This window comes from Garra rufa, chromosome 10 (assembly GCF_049309525.1).
Source record: "Garra rufa chromosome 10, GarRuf1.0, whole genome shotgun sequence".
NCBI classification, from domain to species: Eukaryota; Metazoa; Chordata; class Actinopteri; order Cypriniformes; family Cyprinidae; genus Garra; species Garra rufa.
Genome location: NC_133370.1, coordinates 24,943,993 through 24,966,811, shown reverse-complemented (window position 1 = coordinate 24,966,811; position 22,819 = coordinate 24,943,993). Strand labels below are relative to the sequence as shown.

At 38.2% G+C, this 22,819-nt stretch overlaps 1 protein-coding gene across 1 annotated transcript in view; it reads right to left on the bottom strand.

Annotated features, from left to right (window-relative positions):
• xkr4 (XK related 4) overlaps positions 1-21,066 on the bottom strand; it is an 84,053-nt gene extending 62,987 nt beyond the window's left edge. The window contains exon 1 of the mRNA XM_073849333.1: positions 19,946-21,066. Coding sequence (XP_073705434.1) covers positions 19,946-20,625 — 680 coding nt within the window. The 5' untranslated portion in view covers positions 20,626-21,066. The remainder of the gene's footprint in view (positions 1-19,945) is intronic.
• Between the last annotated feature and the right edge of the window lie 1,753 nt (positions 21,067-22,819).

The following is a 22,819-nucleotide window of genomic DNA, read 5'->3' as shown; positions in this document are numbered from 1 at the left end:
GTTGACCTGAAGGACTTTTTCTGAAGAAGGGACTTATGAACAACTATAACTTAAAAAACACAGCTGTGGATCATTCAGGTAACAACACCGTATTAAGAATCAAGTGTATAAAATCTTCGAACTGGGTAATTTTTATAAAATGTAACTATTATTTTCTCTTGTGGACTATATGTGCATTTGTTAAAAATGCAAACTAACGCAAAGAGTAAATTAAAATGGAACCTTTTTATAGGATAAATAACCAGTGGTAGGGTGACCATACGTCCTCTTTTACCCGGACATGTCCTCCTTTTTGGCTATAAAATTATGTCCGGGGGGATTTTGTAAAATATCATAAAATGTCCGGGTTTTTTACCTCATTTCACTGACCGTCATTAATTCAACACTTTAAATGCAGCCACTGCCCACCGGCATTATTCTGAGGTACCTGTCTGATGACGTGAAAGACCCAGTTGTCAAAACAAAACAAACAAGGAGCTGCCCTGCAAGAGCTGTGTGTCACTATCATGCCGAAACGCAAATGTAGTTTCACAGACAAATTGCAAAAAAATACCAGATGTTCATTCTTGGTCGTGATAAATGGGAAGCATTGTGCACCATCTGCACCTATGCTGCCCTCCAAAGGCAAAGTGCAGTAACTACACCAACACTGAAACAGAGAAAAATGCCTTTAAAGTTTTTAGGCCAGCTAGTCAAACATGTTGACACTCTTGTTTCTCGGAAACACTCTCGTTTCTTTGGGACAAAATTGATCAGGAGACTTTGCCACAAGACAAAACAGTTTTCATAAAGTCCATTTTAAGCCTCGATTTTGACCAAATGCGTAGTTACTGCACTTTGCCTTTGGAGGGCAGTATGTGCATCCTGGGGAGGGTGTCCTCTTTTTGGATTCTCAGAATATGGTCACCCTAACCAGTGGGTAAATATCTATCCACCTATCCATATACCCTACAGTATCTATCCACCCATGCATCCATCAATCCAAACATTCAAGCAAACGTTAAGCATTTATCTTGACAAACTTGGCTTTTCTAGAAAAAGCCACAAAAAGCAGTTGTGGTTACAAAGCATATACATTTTTATTTTTCTTAGAAAATGACCAATTGTTTCACTAGATAAGACCCTTATTCTTCAGCTGGAATCATGTAGAGCTCTTTGAAGCTGCACTGAAACTGCAATTTGGATCCCCATTAAAGTCCACTATATGACGGAAAATCCTGAAATGTTTTCCTCAAAAACCTTAATTTCTTTTCAATAGAAGAAAGAAAGACATAAACATCTTGGATGACATGCGGGTGAGTAAATTATCAGGAAATTTTTATTCTGGAAGTGAACTAAACTTTTAAGATGGCATTTGGTTTACATTGGTTAGCTATGAAGTATCAACCCATTTCAATGTAAAGTATATTTTACAAGCTATTATAATGGAAATGGGATCTTAGAGCATTTCATGCCAACAGTCATACCTACTAAACATTTTCTCCAAGAATTTGCACACACAACCTAATTCCTTTTTATACAGGTTACTATGAGAAAATATGTGGATTCGGCACATGAATGAAAGTGAACCACTGCACAGCTGATACCTGTACATACCAAGCATAAACATCTCCGTACTTCGGCAAAGACATTAAATATCTCATGCATACCGAGACACTCTTCATTGCCACTCAAACTAGCAGTGGGGTCTGGCTCGTTTTGATTTGCATCGCCAAACGCGCTTTGCATTTACACCTCGTCAAGAGCGGCGTTAGCGGCTTCTTTCTGTATTAAAAGAGAAATCTGGGATTTGTCATTCCTCCCAGACACTTCTTAATCCTCGTCTCTGCGTGCATTCATCTCCCTCAAGTTTGTAGCGGCCTGCCTTCTCAGCCACCAATAAACGCTGCATCCTCTCTAAGCCTAGAAAAGCTCTGAGGGAAAAGCCTTGACTGAGGCTTTGCATTGTTTACTGACAACAGTTTCCACCCATGAGCACAATTCGCACAGATAAGTGAACCACTGCAGGAGGTAGAGCAGCGTTCGCATGTAGTCCACCTCTGTGACCACACAAATATTGGGTCTCATTCACTAATATTTTCTAGCAAGAGGTGTACTCCCCAAAATCACATACTGTAACTTTGCTGATCAATCCCAATTATTCTAAATGAGGAAGTATGTGATCACAGTAAATAACAGCATAATACATGCCAAAACATCTCTATACAGTTGAGGTCAAAAGTTAACATCCCCCTTTCAGAATCTGCAAAATGTTAATTATTTTACCAAAATAAGAGGGATCATACAAAATGCATGTTGATTTTTTATTTAGTACTGACCTGAAAAAGATATTTCACATAAAATATGTTTTCATATATTCCACAAGAGAAAATAATAGTTGAATTTATAAAAATGACCCTGTTCAAAAGTTAGCATACACTTGATTTTTAATACCGTGTTGTTACCTGAATGATCCACAGCTGTGTTTTTTTGTTTAGTGATAGTTGTTCATGAGCCCATTGTTTGTCCTGAACAGTTAAACTGGCCGCTGTTCTTCAGAAAAATCCTTCAGGTCCCACAAATTCTTTGGTTTTCCATAATTTTTGTGTATTTGAACCCTTTCCAACAATGACTGTATGATTTTGAGATCCATCTTTTCACACTGAGGACAATTGAGTGACTCATATGCAACTATTACAGAAGGTTCAAACGCTCACTGATGCTTCAGAAGGCCTCCACTAATGTGACTGAAACCCTGTGACAGGAGGTTGTCCAGATAAAGGCCACTACAAGAGAAGTTGGTCATTCCAAATCTGTGATTTCACGAATATAGCAGCTTTACAATGACACTAATTCATTCAAGTACCCCAAAAAGGCTGGTCATCCACATAAGACAAATGCACAAGAACACAGGATGGCATAAAACAGTGATTTATTTACATGGCTACTCCGATACCCTATTCACTCTCATTGACAACCTGTTGTTAGCGTCGGCTAACTGACCCCAGATTTCGGACTGCAGGACACAAACCGAGATGAGATATGCAAGGTACGTTCACACTCGGTATCATGATTCAATACACTTTAGGTCAATATCACACCGGACTTCTTTAAGGGAATTTGGACTGGAAATGTACTCTGCAGTAACCAAACCTCCCATCAGAAGAAAGAATCAAAAGGCTAACCTTTGTTGAGGAGCATGTTGTGTGGAGAGAGGAGAACTGGTCCAAAGTTCACTTTAATGATGAGAGCAAGTTTAATTCATTTGGGTCTGATGGGAAACATTTTGTTCAGTGTCAAACTAGGGAAAGACTGAAGCGCAAGTGCATAAAGTCAAGTCAGTGAAAGGACATACAGTTCCTTCCCTGCGTTCATCTCCCAATCAGCTTGCAACTCTAATGCAATACAATTCCTCCGTCACACTACTATACAGGTTTTCCTTGAAGAACACAGAAATAATAAAACGGCCAGCCTGGAGTCCTGATGTAAACCAGACAGAAAATCTCTGGAAAATCCTTGGCGACAAAATTATGGCTAAGAAACCTAAACTATGGAAGAGAGTGGAAGAAGAGTGGACCAAGATCACACAAGAGCATGTCCTGTGGCCGCAAAAGTGCTGAAGTCGTTCCAAGCTAAATTTTAGTTTTCTAATTTCGATCACTGTGTTTTCCACAAAATAAAGGCTTTTGTTGAAATGGCTTGGTTATTTTGTAAAACATCTAAGTAGAACAGTGATACCTACAGCTAATATTCCTTCCAATGAAGATCAAGTATTTAGATTGTTCTCGAATTTTGCTCTCCACTATATGAACGGCTTGAAAATGTTTGCACACACAGGTTTTACACTTACAGGGAATGAGACCCACTGCCAAACATTTACTCTCACGCTTTGTAATAAACATTTTCTGATATTTACATGAAAAAGTCCATCCTCAGTCACATGAGTGAGTAGATACGAAAAGATGCGTGGGACAGAACACTCAATGAATAAAAGCAGCCTGGACGCTTTCTTGAACTCATTTTGAGTTCACCCACGCAGAGCAGTGCAAACTGCAAATGAGTCACTTTTCACAAGCATACTCGCATTTCTGCCTCTCTCTGAATCCTGCACCTCTGTGACACAACATCTCAAATGACCCATATCAGACGCTAAATGTATAATCAAAACCTAGTGAGCAATTAAGGATACGCAGAGGGGTCGAAGTGATTTTCTGTGGATTGGGAGAGAAATTCATAATAATCAGAGCTTTGACCCGTTTAATCAGTGCCGTGATGAACTCCTGCATCGTTTCGCTGCTTGAGGGAGAAACTCGGCACAGTCCAACTATGTGGCAGCTAGTCTAGAACAGCAGGCATCCTTTAAGCAGAGCAGATTGAAGAGGTGTGGGAAATATACTTAAGAGCTCTCCATTTCAGAGCAACAGACTCAAATGAAATGGAAATGATCTCCTTGTGCATTAACGAGTGGGTGATTTGAGAGACGCAAAAAAATAGCTTCTTTCCTTATTTTCTGGATTGAGCCATTTGATAAGATAAACATTTTGCCATGCTGTTTTATTGCACCCTATCCTGCACCCAAAAATGCCTACTTCTCTATTACAACAGTACGTGAAATGAGTAGTATGTCCGAATTCATTCACAGGAGAGTTATGAATCCAAGTTAAGCAACATACGGCAGATATAGCCATGTCCGAATTTCAATCACACTACCCAATTTTATTTTACCAGTCACAAAGTAATTATTAAACTTTATAGTACCTACTAGACAGTATGTGATTTGCAGTGCAAATGATTACATCACCCCTAGAAGCTGCAGCTCTAAGATCTAGTATCCCAGTGCTGCTATTGCACATACACACACATACTTATTCTCTCAACAACGCAAATAAACAAGACAGCTTGTTTTGCCAAAACAGATTAACGCAGGTAATTGAGAACAAGCTGCCATGTCATCAAGTCATAGTCTATTGCCGTGGAAACAGAGTAATTGTCTGATGTCCATCAAGTCTGTTTTTCTGCATCTTCAGAATATTTTATTCTTTATTTTCTGCTTCTTTACATCTGTTGTGATACAGTAATGTTTTGATGCTTTGATGCTTAAAATGACATTTAAACTATCATATGCTCAGAAACATTATGCCGGTATTGCCATCTGGAACATGTTAAAGTATTTTAGACAGAGGGTTTTTAATATATTCTTGGTGTACAGTAAAATGCATTATATTTTAATGTATTAAGTAACATTTGTGACCCTGAACCACAAAGCCAGTCTAAAGTAGCACGGATACATTTGTAGCAATAGCCAAAAATACATTGTATGAGTCAAAATGATCTATTTTTCTTTTTTTGTCAAAATTCATTCGGATATTAAGTAAAGATCACGTTCCATTAAGATATTTTGTAAATTTCGTACTGTAAATACATCAAAACTTAATTTTTGACTAGTAATATGAATTGCTAAGGACTTTATTTGGACAACTTTAAAGGCGATTTTCTCAATATTTCGATTTTTTAATCTCAAAGATAGCAAATATTATCAAATCCTAACAAACCATACATCAATGGAAAGCTTATTTATTCAGCTTTTAGATTATGTATAAATATTAATTTAAAAAAATTGACCCTTATGACTGGTTTTGTGGTCCAGGGTCACATTTAGCTTAAAGGGATAGTTCACCCAAAAATGACTAATTACTCACCCTCATGTTGTTCCAAACTCGTAAAACCTTTATTCATTTTCGGAACACAAATTAAGATATTTTTGATGAAACCTGACAGCTTACTGACTAGGGCGACACGATTAATCGCAATTATCACAAGCATTTTGTCAGTAAAGTCTGTTTCGATTCATCAGTAAAGCACATGCTTTCAGATGGAGCAGCATTTACAACACAGAGCCGTAGCTTACCGACAAGCTACGCTATATCGCGTTCATTATTGCAGACGATTTAATCACACAATAATAAAACCTAAGCTATCGTTCTGCGATAATACAAGTGTTTGCGTAGCTTCTCAGTGAACTACGGTTATGTGTAGTAAATGCTGCTACATCTGAAAGCACTTCATAACTTCAGTTGAGTGTTTGAAATAAATCCTTCTGTGAGATGATCTGGCTTCTTACACAGAATAAACCATGCACAGTATTCATAGTTTTCTAAGCAGTGATAAAGGTTTTATATTTTAATAATAAGAACTCAGATAAACCATATATTGTCGTAGTCGTGTTTATTAGTCACGTTGAATCAATGAAAGCAGTTAAATCTTCTGTTTATTTAGCTGCAGCGATTGTCATTTCCTGGTCTTCTGCTTCAGGGCGTATTTGGAGTTTCCGCACAAGAGCGCCCTCTTGCCTTCGGATGGAGATTTGCTACTGATCACAGAACTGTGTTTACCTGAAGCTTTTGCTTAAAGGAGAACTCCGGTGTGATTTTGACCTGAAGTGTATTGAATCATGATACCGAGTGTGAACGTACCTTGCATATCTCATCTCGGTTTGTGTCCAGCTGTCCGAAATCTGGGGTCAGTTAGCCGATGCTCACAACAGGTTGTCAGTGAGAGTCAACAGGGCATCGGAATAGCCATGTAAATAAATCACTGTTTTACGCCATTTACGAGGCACAAAGTAGCTCCACACTTCATTGGTAGACTTCCAAGGGCCCTGACATTTAAAACGAGACATTGAGAACTCAGAAAAAGCACCGGTATTTTATTTACAAGTAGATTTATACAGACATTTTCCACCAGGAACAGACCGGTCGCCGCCATCTTAAATGTAGTCACGATAAGTCGAGTGTCGAGCACGAAGGAAACTACAACCTGTTACGTTGATAACCTGATAAATTCCTTGGTGCTCGACACTCGACTTATCGTGACTAAGTTCAGGATGGCGGCGACCGGATTTTCTTTCCCAGGTACTGTCTGTATAAATCTTCTTGTAAATAAATTACCGGTGCTTTTTCTGAGTTCTCAATGTCTCGTTTTAAATGTCAGGGCCCTTGGAAGTCTACCAATGAAGTGTGGAGCTACTTTGTGCCTCGTAAATGGCATAAAACAGTGATTTATTTACATGGCTATTCCGATGCCCTATTGACTCTCACTGACAACCTGTTGTGAGCATCGGCTAACTGACCCCAGATTTCGGACTGCAGGACACAAACCGAGATGAGATATGCAAGGTACGTTCACACACTCGGTATCATGATTTAATACACTTCAGGTCAAAATCACACCGGAGTTCTCCTTTAATCGCGATTGCAATTTAATTTCAATTTATCGTGCAGCCCTATTTCTGACCCTATAGACCGCAACGCAACTACCACGTTCAAAGCCTACAAAGGTAGTAAGGGCATCTTTAAAATAGTCCAAGTGACCTCAGTGGCTCAACCGCAATGTTATAAAGCTATGAGAATACTTTTTGTGCGCAAAGAAAACAAAAATAACTTTAAACAATGTCTTCTTTTCTGTGTCAGTCTTCAACACGCAGCCTCACTGACAGTGGTTCTTGTGAAAAGTCGTACCTGTTCTTGAGAGACCTGCTTCCTGTCGTCGTCACTGCTGAATTAAGAAATGCAGTTGATAGCCACGACTACAGTAAGGTGAAAGATCTCAACACCTCAAAGTCTCTTAAGTACATAATCTTTTTCAAATGCGAATACTTTTATAGTCTGTCTTTATATCTTTTTCTCACTTTCTCACTCCTACAGTACATACACACATCCACCCCACACTTTTGATGCGGAGAGAGATTAATGGAGTGAGTGTCCTGATATTTTTCACATGATTTCAAGCAACAGATCAAATGAGGAGTGATGGGCCATGGAGAACTGGGCAGTGGGAAACATCCTGATGCTCAATGGACTGATCATCAGTTACATCAACCAAACTACAGCCACTGTCTCCACAGACACACCAGAGATCAGCAGCTGATTTTAAAACCCCTTGAAATCAATTGAAGAGCATTAAATTCACCGTCAGCAGCACCACACACATTGTGGTACTGTTGTGAATAAGCGGCAAAGACTGCCACGGAAGAAAAGAAATTGTTGAATAAAGTTATTTTTGCACACAAAATGTATTCTTGTAGCTTCATAACACTGATGAACCAATGATGTCACGTGGACTATTTTAACAATGTCCTTACTACATTTCTGGACCTTGAATGTGTCAGTTGCACTCCTGCCTATGCAGGGTCAAGAAAGCTTTTGGATTTCATCAAAAATATCTTAGTTTGTGTTCTGAAGATGAACAAAGGTTTTTCGGGTTTGGAACAACATGAGGGTGAGTAATTGTTCATTTTTTGGGTGAACTACCTCTTTAAATATTATATATTGGCACGTAGATAATCTGAAAGCTAGCAGGCAGGCATGGACTAAAAGTCATGTAATGAAGTCCATTGTGTAATTTCATAAATGTGCGTTCTAATCTATACTCAATACACAAATATGGTATAATATTGTTCAATAGTTCACAAAATTAATACTTTTATACATTAAATTGACTAAAAGTCACATTTCTATTTTAAACAATTACCACTGAACTTTCTATCCATCAAAAAGTCCTGGAAAAAGGATTTCACAAAAATATTAAGCAGCAAAACTGTTTTTTTCAAACATTAATGATAAAAAAAAGTTGCTTTAGCATCAAATCAGCATATTAGAATGATTCCTGAAAGATCATGTGACTGAAAACTGGTGTAACTGCAGAAATAAATGTTTTAAAATATCTTAAAATAGAAAACAGGTATTTTAAATGTAATATTATTTTACAATATTACTGTTTTTTGATATTGCTAATAACGAATAGCTAATAATAAGACATAACACAGTTGTGTTTTATTATCAGTTTTGTATCAGATATCTGGATACTATTGGAAACACTGGACACAGTAAGATAATAACTACAAAATAATTAATGTGTGTAGCATTGTTCAGATAATTTGGCTTTAAAAATTAACATAGGCTTACTGAAAATACATGCCTCTATATACATTTCTGCAAAAAACAAAAACAAAACTTATATCTACGAATCACTGCAGTGTCCAGTTGAAATGAATACTAGATGCAGTAAAACTCCAACAACTTTTATTCCTTTATTCCAAAGTATGATTCACAGGTACAGAGTTTTAATTAATATAACCTCATTTTCATACAATTATTTGTAGGATGTCAAGACTTTAGAACAATTTTTACATCCTGCGTGATTTGAAAATTGATACAGTGCCCTCCAAAAGTTTGGAAACACCCTAGAAAAGTGGGGTTTTGGACAATATTGCATGATTCCTTTTTATTTGTGATAATTTTGCACTGATAAGGGACAACACAAACTATATTTTATTACATAAACAGTTTATACATAGAAAAAAACCTACAATTTTCGATTCATCAAAATATCCACCATTAGCAGCTACTACAGCTCGGCATAATCTGGGCATCCAAGCAATCAGTTTATTTAAACGTTGACTTGATATATTACTCCAAGCCTCCTGAAGGATTGCCCAAAGATGATTCACACTATGCTGATATAGTCCAAAACCACACTTTGCCAGGGCAGTGTACTTTTAAGCATTGTTGTCACATATACAGCTTTACATACATGAGTTTTCTAATTCAGTAGGTTTGCTCGGTAGCTCACCCGATACAGCGTTGAACTTGAATGATGAAGAGCTCCAGAACGAACCCTGTGAAACTACAGTTCGACAAAACAGCTTAAATCTGCGTAAGGAAATTAAACAGGTCAGCTGCATCAACAAATGCATTTTTATATCACTTTTGCATTTGTTAACACTATTGGTGGGTTTAGGTTTGGTGTAGTGGATATTTCCAACACAACCGACCTTACCTAGATAGAACATTAACCCTTAGGGACACTCCTTGGATATTTGAATTCTGAACAGCCGCAATACATACCTCAACAGTGAGTTTTTTGCAGTAAGATACATAATTATGTATTTATATGAGCCTGGGTTGCCTGAAACTCTAAAGTGTCTTGACACACAACATAACTGTGGTCTTTTTCTTATAAGAAACATCTGAAACGCTCTCCATCCCAACTCCGGTACAGTACAGTCAACAAATGAGATTTTAAAAACACAAGTCAATCCGATGACTTACTTTCAAAACTGCTACTCAAATGTCTTCTCACAGTGGAGATGAAATGGTCTTAAGCTGTAGGCTGGATAACAAGACACACTTTGTTACCATCTGTACACGTTCAGATTTATCCATGTGGTTTGGTGTTGGTGTTTTTCGGTCACTTTAAGCAGTGAGGTAGTGAGGGAGAACACCACGTGCCGTCTGAGCATTACAGACAAGCCGGAATGTGGTAAATAATGCAAGAGGTGGCAGTCAGGTCTCTCACAGCACGCAATGTTAAATATTCATCCAAGGTGGGCAACCTGTGCCGTGCCTTACTCGTAGTTGTGGCATTTAGAAAACTCATTCCCAAGTCACAAGTGTTCAGGCAAACAAAACAGAGCATTTCAATACAGACATGCATCTAAATAACAGCCACACACAGGGGAGCACAGTTTACTGTTCTCCTCTTCTTTTTGCTGAGTCAACAGATGACCTGACAAAAACGTTGCGATAAGAAACAGATTATTAACTGAGTATGATTTAACTTTGCCATGAGCGTCTTGATCTTCATCTAATCACCGTCCACAAGCACATTTTTCTCTGAGAAACCCATCCTTAAGTCAAATCCCAGAGGATCTGGATATGGGAAGGGTACAGAGTGCTTCTTTATTGACTTTGTCTGCTAAGGGGGCTCTCCATTTCCACCTTCCCACTTATTTTCAGCTTAGAGCGGCGCAAAGGCTGTTTACATCCCGGTGTTGAGCCCCAAACAGCTTTTTTCATTATTATAAGGTTCACCAGAGGTCATCCACTGTACCTCCTTTATAAAAGTACACTGCCATTCTCTGCCATGTGAATCTGTAGCAATTTCACAGCTTATTAAAAAATGGTTTGTTTTGAACTCCAGCAATCAGGAATAATTCTTTACCACCCACATACATAATAAGGGCAGACCAGTTATTCAATACGATATTAAACACAAGTCAATAAGCATTTAATCACAACGGAGGGCATAAAAGCTTGTAAGCATGTAGAGATGGTTTAAATTGCAAGCACATAATGACGACCAATTATCATCTAATCTGAATCACACAACACACCTAGAGGAAACAAAAGGGGGATATTGGTAGAGATATGCAATATCATACATCATATCCATCCACTGAAAATGATACAACCTTCTCACATTAAAATGTTCCTGAGGAAGAAGTTGGCATATATTAAAATACATATCATTAACATATACCACCAGTTAAGGACTATTTCTCAGAGATAAAAGAAAGGTGAGAACTTTTCTAGAACCCTTTTCCAAAGCACCACTAATACATCCACTCTGCATAAATATACATTACAGATGGCATCATTTTGAACTTGTTTGTTTGTTAAATGAGCCATGCTCACATTCATAATTGCATTTTCCAACATTAATTATAATTGTGCGGGTGTGGGTGTGAGAGAGGACATGCCAGTCGAGGGCGGACTGCAGGGCTGCATCTGGTGAGATGCTTCCTGATGTCTCCTGAGCGCCCAGCTCAGAGAAAACAGGTCATCAGCCATAGCACACGGCACACTACACACTCAAACAATGGCTGCAGGTGGGACCTGTCATGCCCGGCGCTTCAAGCAGATGCATTTGGGGGAAATACAGAGCAGATTTATGATTCAGAAATTAGAAACCAGTTATTTTATCTACCCTGAGAGATGTTGTGTGCCTTACATCAGCCCGAGCATTTGGGCCCTCCAACGTAGGCATCACTTCTCAGATTATTAAAAGCAAGAATGTATCTTGAGAGATGACACGGATTCTTTCTTTACCGCCCTACAAAGGGAAAAAAATCAAAAGGAGCCTACAAAGTACTTTAAAATGTCTCAATCGACGTCTGTAGCATTTCATCAATATTTATCAATAGTGACAGGAGACATAACAGCCAACAGGCTGGCACAGAAGTGCCATCAAGACCATTTAAGACACAGATTTTTTAACTAAGACATTTAGACTTCCATTTCAAATAAATGCTGTTCTTTTAAAGAGCAGTTCATATTGGTTTTCAAAAAATGTATTTTTTGCAGTTTGTAAGCTATTTTTCAAACAGTCTGCAAAGTTGTTAATTAAAAAAAGTGCTTGATAAAGATATCGCCTTTCAAAAGAAAGAGTTGATTTTACACCACTTTAATGAGTCATCATATTTTCGAATTCCTGTTACTGATATACATCACTAGGTAACATATTAGCATAATCTCCGCCTGCCCGAGAAATACGAACACTCTGACCTGTCCACAAACACTTCCGCTAGTTAGCGTGTACACATCATGTCCAGAAGACGCTGTGTTCTGTGCTGTGAAAGCAAGTTTGTTTTCATTAGGGCTGTAACGATTCCATCCGTGTCGAGTAATCGTCAAAATACCGGAAGTGGCGCATTCCACATATTAAACCCATTTAAAATGATAATAAAGCATAATGCTATAAAAAAAATCGCAAACGCTACGATTCAATTAAATATATATATGCGAGGCAGGTTTAAAATATACGCTTTAATTAATTACATGAGTGTAGGTTATTTACATGCGTCTCAGATCGGCTCTGTTCACAGTAAATGTTGCTAAACTGTTATCATTTACATGTGTGGAGCGTCTCAAACTCTATCTCTGCATGTGATTGTGAGTTTTAGTTTATAATAACGTTTATCTGGGAACCCTACGCAAACACAGGATAATACATCATATATGCTAACTGTTCACACTTCCATTCCGGCGTAATAGTCAAGGAAGTTTGTATTAGTATTACGGCAGCACACTTCCTTGACTATTGCGCCGGAATGGAAGTGTAGTTCCTAATCTTATCGGACTAGAAAATCGCATCTTTACATTTTCCGCCGGTCTTAGTATACGATATAACTACAGAAGAGTCAAGTTTTAAATAGAACAAATATCGAAACTCGTTGGTCATTTTTGAATGCTTATAGGATTCAATGATCTATGCTAAGCTATGCTAAAAGTGATATCGCCAGAACAGGAGAACGGCTGAATGGGTTTCAAAACGGTAAAACTCAACTTATTAACTCGGGGGGAGTTGGAGAATGAGCCTATTTCCAAAAAAAGTAGAGTGTTCCTTTAAGGCTAACATATTCATGCTAAAAGCCAACAAAACTTTCATTTTGATTTCATGGGGACTTTAAAATTTGGCCACCAACTGCAAACCTGTGAACAGGCAGCTGTTCATTTTTCTACTACTGCTGCAATGCAATGACCCCCTCACATAGTCCATTATCCCATTTCTCTGCGGAATTAATGCTAATGGCACTCAAATTGAGCTTTGTTAAATGTTTGCATCGTTAGATGGGCCAATGTGTATTATAGTTCAATGAAAATTAGATTCTCACTACAAGTTCATAGCTCGGCTGCAAGCAAACATACACAGATCTGATCTCTCTTACCTCTCATGTGAGAGCTGCTTCAAGACCCCCCGGAGTAATCTTTGTTCTTAAACAGGCTTTAACTTTGATTCAGCCATGCTAAGCAGTCAAAGTCATTGGAAGTCATTTCCTTTTTATTTTGTGATACTAAAGAGTGATAAGCTTTTATCTTCTAAAGCTCGATTTGCTCAATACTGATGAATATATTTTTGCTGTTCCCACTACTGCAAACTAAAGTGTTTTGACAAAAGTTTTATTACATTATTGTGTTTTACTGTACATTTAATTCAGTCATTTAGGTAGTTATTATCGACTCTGTTTTGATTTGCTGTTGCTTTGAGTGTAATTCATGACAAGTGCGATGTGATTAAAAACATCTGATTATTAACGTTCGCCTGACTGGTGTGTTGACATCTTTCCGAGATCGCACTTCACAGACGATCTCAGCTCAAAATAAGAGCAGAATTAAATGGGTACTTATGAAATCAGACGCAGTGTATGCATAAGCGTGACGCCACTTTAATCCGACCCTAAAGTGTAAATTCAGAATTTGCCAATACGTGCCACTTGCTTTTAAATTAGAGGCTACATGTTGTCTTCTCTCAACGAGATGTGTCAGACAGTGTGGGTGGGAGCATGGGTGACATGGATGGAGTTAAATAGCAATGGCCTGGCTCAGCTGTGCCATTTGTTTGTACTGCTATACATAAAATCACACTCATTGGCATAAATCTCCATGTTCAACTTATTATGGTAATTCAGGCTGAGATCATTGGAGAGCTGTTGCTTGGAAAGGAGCCTCTTTATAGCAGAGATAAGGGCCCTGTTTTACAGCTTCATAATACAGTTATTATCTATCTTCGGTCAGTTTCATCACGGATCGTAATCGATTAAAGGACAATAAAGTCTAACACTGTTAATGTTTCTGTATTAAATCAATAGCAAAATCCATACTATGTTTGCTGAGTAACTGCAAGGAAGTTAAGTGTCTACACTAAGGCTGCATGATCATAGAAAAAAAAATGACTGTAATGCAAGAATTTTCACCTGACTTGAATAATTATATAAGGAAAGAATAAATCATTCTGGAGTGATTTGTTTAGAGAGTGCATCTTCATAAAATATATATAAAAAGTAAAAATGACTTTTTTATCCTGAGGATAATTTTTGAGAAATCCCTAGGGTTGAACGATTTCAAAACAAAAAAGAAAAATATGGGTGTCACTTTTTATAAGAACCAACTCAAACCTCTTTCAGTAACCATAAAGTTTAAATATATATATTTTTTTCTACTTGAGTTTTGAACACTTCTATGGAAGCCTGTTTCTGCCACTGAATAAAATAAATAAATAAGGTAACTGCAAGTTTTTATCTCACAATTCTAACCTTTTTTCTCGCAATTGCGAGTTTATATCTTGCAATTCTGACTTTTGTTCTTAGAATTGTGAATTGCAAATTATGAAGTCAGAATTGTGAGATATACATTTTTATATTTTAATATTACTTTATATTTATATCTTGCAATTCTGACTTCATTTCTCAGAATTGCGTGATATAAACTCACAAATTTGAATTATGAAGACAGAGCGGGATATAAACTCGCAATTCTGACTTTTTTCTTGCAAATTCGAGTTTGTATCTTGCAATTCTGACTTTTTTCTCAGAATTGTGAGATATAAACACACAATTGCGAGTTATAAAGTCAGAATTGTAAGATATGAATTTTTATACTTGTAACAAGCTTGCTCTGTAGCTCAGCTGGCACGGAATTGGACTTAGGATGCGAAATCCTTAGGTAGAACTCACATTCACGTCACATTCAGTTTTGTTCATATTACCGGATAGGTTTAGGTGTAGTGCAGATTATTTTAAAACATCACGGAGCATTAGAGTTATAGGACCACTCAATGGACATTTCAAGTCAGAACTGTGGTGACACGAAAAAACCGACGTCACATAAAATGTACCATATCTACGTTCATCGGTTCCGGGAAAAAAAAAGTACACTCTTTTAGCACCACTCAGTGGACATTTCACATCGAATATGTCACAAAATGTACATAGCGGTACATATTTTGTGTTTTCGTCATGAGATCAGATTGGAATTAAACATGTTGTTTTAAAGTAGAAAGACTGAAACAGTATTTTCTTATAAAACATACTCCAATAATACAATAATTTTAAATATTTTTTATGTGACTTTCAAGCACATTCTTAACCACACAATATATGGTCATGCTGGAGGGGAGAAGCATGGGGAGTTGAGTACAGGCATGGATTATAACCCCAGCGCCAAGTAGACCCCTACTGTGCGAATATAAATACTTCATACTTTATTCAGACCTGCATACATACATATAAACAGCATGTAGTCAACAACAAGTAGCATGCATGCAATGGTTTTGTGCATGCTCATTTGCAGTGCAATCATGTAGGCCGCAATCAGCAAGACTCCACATGCAAAAACACAGATATAGAATGACTGTACAAATTATAAGGGGATTAATTACCTGCAATTATAAATAATTAGCTTCTATATGACAGAAGTATGAGATGTAAAAGTGGTTTATGTGTAGATATGCATTGTGTAGATATAGAGTGGTCTTAAACTGAAGAAAGGAGATAAGAATTCCATCTTATGCCTAATAAGCCTGACAGCGGTAAAGAAAAGAATCTGAATAATCTATGATTTTTAGGAGGAAAAAAAAAACAAAAAACAAAAAAAAACCTAAGCATTACGGTACCCTAAACGTAACTGTACAAAGCAGATCGTACAAAAAAGTATGAGTGACAACATATGAATTCATATGAATTGGCCACCAATTCTCCAAATCCTAAAGTAGCTACGCAATGCCATAAAGTTGTATTTTAAAAAAGGCTATCCCTTATGAAATTAACTACAAATAAAACAAAAAAAAAAACATGATTACTTAAGTTAAACCATGGTAACCACAAATGAACCATAGTCATAATCAACCATGGTATTTGTAGTAAAACTGTGGTTATACAAATGGTAGTCAATACGCCAAAAAAACGTGGTTGCTACACATTTACTATCATAAAACCATAGTTAATTTTCATAAGGGATGTTTACACTAGTGCGTTTCCATATTAAAACTAATAACTTTTGCTACGGTTTTTCGATCCGCTTAAACAGAGTCTTCCGAAAACACTGCAGACCCCGTTTTAGTTTGAAAACTCTGGGATAGCGTTTTAGTGTAAACGGACCAAAATGGAGACTTTTGAAAATGAGGGCGTGGCTGCCCACATTCGCTCTGTGTATCCTTGATGACCATGTAAACAATAACATCGTGCTCATTATGAATGGTCATGTGACATGCGTTTTTAGTAGTGTGGACGGAGATCGTTTCTGAATCAGAGTGAAAACACCAGTGTAGACACGGTTCGTTTTCATTTTAAAATGCCATTCTAAAACGAAAAACACACTACTGTAAACAAGGCCTTAATTAGCAAGCACATTTTTGCCCAGACGAGTATATGCTCAACACAGAGGGGAGAAGCATTGGGAATTCAAATGCCAAATACAAATTTATTGGCCTGAAAAAATAAAAATGAAACTTTTTTTAAGCAAATGAAAGCACATTAGCTAGAGTCTTTAGAGTCTTTAGGTCACGTACACTCCCAGTCAAAAGTTTTTGAACAGTAAGATTTTTAATGTGTTTTAAAGAATTCTTTTCTGCTCACCTAGCCTGCATTTATTTGATCCAAAGTACAGCAAAACAGTAACATTTTGAAATATTTTTTCTATTTAAAATAACCGTTTATTTTTTGAATCCATTTCAAAATGTAATGTGTTCCTGTAATCAAAGCTAAATGTTTTCAACATAATAATGATAAATATAATACTTTTTAAACAGCAAATCAGAACATTAGAATGGTTTCTGAAGGATCATGTGACTGGAGTAATAATGCTTAAAATTCAGCTTTGAAATCACAGGAATACATGATATTTTAAAATATATTCAGTTATTTTAAATAGTAAAAATATTTCAAAATTGTACATTTTTTGCTGTATTTTGGATCAAATAAAAGAAGGCTTGGTGAGCAGAAGAGACTTCTTTAAAAGATTTAAAATCTTTTGAATGGAAGTGTATCTTGCTAACTGCTGTTCAAAAATGAAAACATTTTGCATGTAGACTATTTTAATTGACAGTAAACCAGTTAGCATGATATGTGGTATGATAGTGGCTTTTACTTTAGAACACCAGCTTAATTTACTTGAACTTGTTCATTTTGTACTTTTTAGCACTTTACAAGTATGTAACTTTATGCATAATAAATAGTCTGACTTTGTCTAAACGTGCTTTTCCACTATTGGAGCCAAATTATTCTGAGCACAGAGAGTAGCGGTACCAATATCATTTCCCAATACAGCATGATTCGGTACAGTACGATCTTTAAAAACTAAAGCTTCCAAAAGAGTTTTTTTTTTGCATCTAAGCCATTTTAAGCCAAAGAACCTGTCAGCGAGATCATAAAAGAACCATTTTTTCTTAGATTTAAGAACATTTCACAGACTAAAAAAGCTTTTTCCACTATAAAGAACCTTTTGTGCAATGGAAAGATTCAATGGAAGGTTCAAGAGTGTATGACTACAAACCATGCACAGATTTCCCAGCACAGTTAGAACCATAGTTTATTGATGTGGACACTCACAATATATGAGCAGATATACACATAAACATCTGTATACAGAAAGAGAAAAAGAGATCTATGTCAACACCCCAGATCGGTGCATGATTCAGCAACAATGCAACAAAAATTTATTTATGCATGCAGGTATATTCCTTTGAAATAAAGGTCATATATAAGCGCTTGTAAAAAAAAAAAAAAAAAAAAAAAAAAACTTTCATGCAACACATAAAAAGGCTTTCTCATTTCTACAGTTAGGATTGGAAAGCGGGAATACATTAATATGTATACATCAGTATATGACAACCACACCTGCACTTTCACCTCGCACAATCAAACTCCAATTCTAGCACTGAGTCTGACACATTTCCTTTGTTAAATATCAAGAACTTAACTAGCAAAGCAAGCTATTTTTAAATTGCTTTGCTTTGTGAGATGTCCCCAGACTGGTGAACCTTTTGCACAGTGCCACGTGCAGCGCATGTCTCAACAATCCTCCCCCTCCGAGAGCACACAACTGCACAACTGTGTCAGCTTCACTCCCATCACCATACACCATGTGACACCGCCAGGATGACACCAAAAAAATTTAAGAAAAGGAAAAGCAGAAGAATGTAAGGAAACGATCCTCCAAATCAACCACTTCACAGAAAGCAAAACAATATGGATGTTTTACGAAAATACCCAGGCGAAGTGCTCAAGCGTTCATAGCACTTTGGAGGATTTGGGCTGCATTGGTGTAGTTGTGGCCTAGTTTTGTGAAGTGGGCTATTAAGTCATTCCATTCAGTTTTCCCACTACTGGCTTTTACTCAATTAGCAACTCTCGCCAAACAACAATCTTCAAACTCAGAGCTGACTGGACACAGATAATAGCCAAAATCCAAAGCAGCTGGAATGCCACATCTGTAAGTAACGACAGGGCTGTGTGATTTCATAATAGGCTCTTTAAGGCTGATCACAATGTACCTCGTCTATGCAATCACTGTTATATATCAAACCACATCTTTGATGGCCTACTTCCAATATAGCAATTGCACATCCTTTACTGTTTGGACAGCATCCAGACACAATCCTCAGGGTCAAAGACTTAGAGTAAATGGAATATCACTCTATTGAACACACTGATCAGAACTCATTCAGGCTTCTGAAGACCCTGATGGGCTGATGCTGTGAAACCGAATAGGTTTCCACAATCCCGTTCATTGGTTCTGTCACTGATGTAAGCTTTGAGTACAACCATGGGCAAATGAATGCATTGACCTGCAAAGAGAATACAACTCCATGGATGAGCCAATAACCTCATGCACCATATAAGATGCCACCGGGGAATTATTTGCAACTACTTTTCATACAAGGCGATCAATCGCCCACTAATAGCCTTTAGTTCTCTGAGGTTTATTCTCAATTACATTAATATTGGATTTGAACGGAACGAGTCAATGAATGTCTACCATTCTCACGAACTCTTTAGTTATTTGAGGTTGATGCATGCCAGAAATCTTTTTCATTTTGTACCAAGTCGGGTCATCTAACAAATACAACAAGACAAGTGCCTTCTCTTGTTGCAAGATAGATAAGATGCAATTTTATACCAGATACTTCACGAAAACAGGATGATAAATTAGCTCTCCAACCCACACAATGTGTGTGTAGGCCTTAACGTGTCAACCATTGCAAACTCAAGAACATGCTTGTAGTGTGCCATTCAAGCACGCTGCTCTAAACAAAATACGTGGTGCATTTTAAAGAGGACAAGCAATAAATACCCGACCTCGACTCTTCAAATCACAAGTGCCATTGAAAAGAAAGCGCCACTCGAGCTCACCTCCAGATTTGTCCCAGCTGTAAGATGTGAATGACGGACTGCAAGAGCCAGATACAGAGGGAACAGGACGCTGAGCGTGTCTTACTAGTCCGGGCTGCAGTAGCGCTGTTGCTGCTGTTGCTTGTGGTGTTGCTCTTGCTCGCTGTGGACGCCTGTCTTTGAGGCGTAGACGGGTGGGCTCCGACGTCTCCGTGCGAAGCAGAGCAGCTGAGCAGCTTGCCGTCCATGTGGGAGCAGCTCGCCGCGCTGCCGCTGGAGCTCTCCTCGGTGCTGAAATCATGGACGAACCAGCGGAAACTGAAGACCTGCACGGAGAACGAGCCGAGCACCACAAAAAACAGCGTAAGCCCGAACCACCAGTAGTCGCGGCGGAGGTAATAGTCGACCGAAAGCCAAATATCAGTGCCCACATCCGCGAAATACACCGCCACTGCGGCGAGGATCCACAGAAAGTCCCAGACCGTGTATTTCTGCTGGTCCCTGCTGAGGCGGAGACATGTCGAATTCGAGCCACAGCACCGCGACTCCCCGTTGACGAAGTCCGCCTCTCCGGTTCCAGAATCAGGCTGCGATCCCGGAGCGAGCCCTTGAACCGAACCCGAGTGATCCGAATTCTGCAAAGGCGTAAATGCTACATCGCTCTTCTTCATCTTCAGCACCCCGTCGGATTTCGCGGCCATTGTAGCAGCTTTGTCTTCTCACCGTTTTCGCGTCTTCTCCTCGGCTTCTCTCTATTCCAGGCGAAGACACACTGGGCTGGGCGACCTCCTCTTCCGCCAGCTACAGCGCCGCCTGCTCATAACAAAGCAACACTTCCTTTCGGTAGCGGGTACGAACCATATGCTCTCCCATGGCTCCTACTTAAAACTATGACATCATTGCTTTGCAACTCTTCTTCAGGCGCACACCATGGTGTTAAATATCCAGCGATTGCAGCACAGCCTTTTGCGAACTCCACATTCGCGACTGAAAATAATGTCTACGGCAGCGGTATATTAAAGAGATAACCGCTCGGTTGCTATGGTATTTGTAAACGTGCAGTTTTGAATTCCACCCTAACCTGAACGCTCCGTCCACCGGACGCGAGCGGCGCGTCAAGAGTAAATCCTATCGTATAAATACGACTAGGAAGCGTCCGTTGTGGCGGTTTTTACGCTACTGCAAACACTTTATTATGCTGAAATAAAATACATTTATTTACAAATATTTTATTTGTGTCCGCTTTATTCGTTACATTTGAATAACTTTTGACCGTTAGATCAAACCCAGCTCGTGTAGTTTCTAGTGTACCAGTTAAATTTTTATTTATAATTATGTTTTAAAATATTATATAGCTAATACATAATTATTATATAATAAATACATTTTGTATGTAAAGTTAGAGTTATTCATCCGTTTTACTGTCACTGAAGTCATTGAGCTCACAGCTGATTGGTCCATGTTAGTGAACGTTCTAAGATGACGTGTAGCTTCCACATTTCCACTGAAGACAGACTGAACCGCGGTGCGTGATCGGTCGCGTCCTGTGCGTTTGTATACAACGCTTGCAAAAAGACACGAATATAAGTTATTTTGACGCGATTAAATCTAAACAATTACAATATACGTTTTTACACCAGCTGAAAAGAATACAACATTTCCATGTTTGACATTTTCCAATACAAGTAGCCTACTAGAATAGCTTCATTAAATCTTTTAAATGGACCTTTAATAAAAGGCGTTATCTTCCGAACGCGTCCTTGTCTCGTATAATGTCTAAAGGTTCAGCACCACGGAAAGCTCCTACTCTCAGTTCATTATTGTGGCTCATTGTGCACTATGCAGAAGGTCTGCCATAAACAACAAGTCGCGTCGGAGCTCCATATATCACTAAGGACGCTCTGGTGCCATCGGACGTATTGTGCTGCGTGGGCTAACTGGCGTCATTATTGAATTTATTGGCACCCTTGAGTACGGCGCTGTATTGTCGACACGCCCTCTGCTCGCCGGTTACACATAAAGCGAGTCACTCGCTTTGAAAAACAGCCACTATGACACACACACACACACACACACACACACACACACACACACACACACACGCGCGCGCGCACTGGTGTTAAGATATTGTATTGATTCAAGTCTAACGGGGAGAAAATTAGCATATTACACCAGCTGCTGCTGCCAGGTAAGGATCATATGCATTAATGAGGCACATCGCCCACAAAAATACGTTATAAAAGATAAATCAGCAGGGCTCTGACGTACGCAGCTCTAACACTTTGATAGCCATGAGCTTATTACGCCTCAGGTTTTAAACTTCGCATGCTGTTTGGGATTGGGCATTGAAACAGATGGCGTCAAACCGTCAACATTAAGTGGGCTGTTGCGAATTGACTTCAATAATAGACTTGCTTGAGAGATGCAACTGAGATGAAATCTCGCTAATTACAGCATGGGCGGTGCAGGATTTACCACGTTCTCTTGCTCTTGTGTGTGTGTGTGTATTACATATTACTCTCTTTCATTACTCTCGTTACACACATGCACAAATATCCACATAGTTTAAGTCAAAAGTTTACATACACCTTGCAGAATCTACAAAATGTTAATTATTTTACCAAAATAAGTGGGATCATACATGTTTTACTACTGACCTGAATAAGATATTTCACATTAAAGACGTTTACATTTAGTCCACAAGAGAAAATAATAGTTGAATTTATAAAAATTACCCTGTTCAAAAATTTACATACGCTTGATTCTTAATACTGTCTGTTACCTGAATGATCTACTGCGGTTTGTTTTTGTTTGGTGATGGTTGTTCATGAGTCCCTTGTTTGTCCTGCTGTTCTTCAAAAAATCTTTCAGGCCACTTAAATTATTTGGTATTTC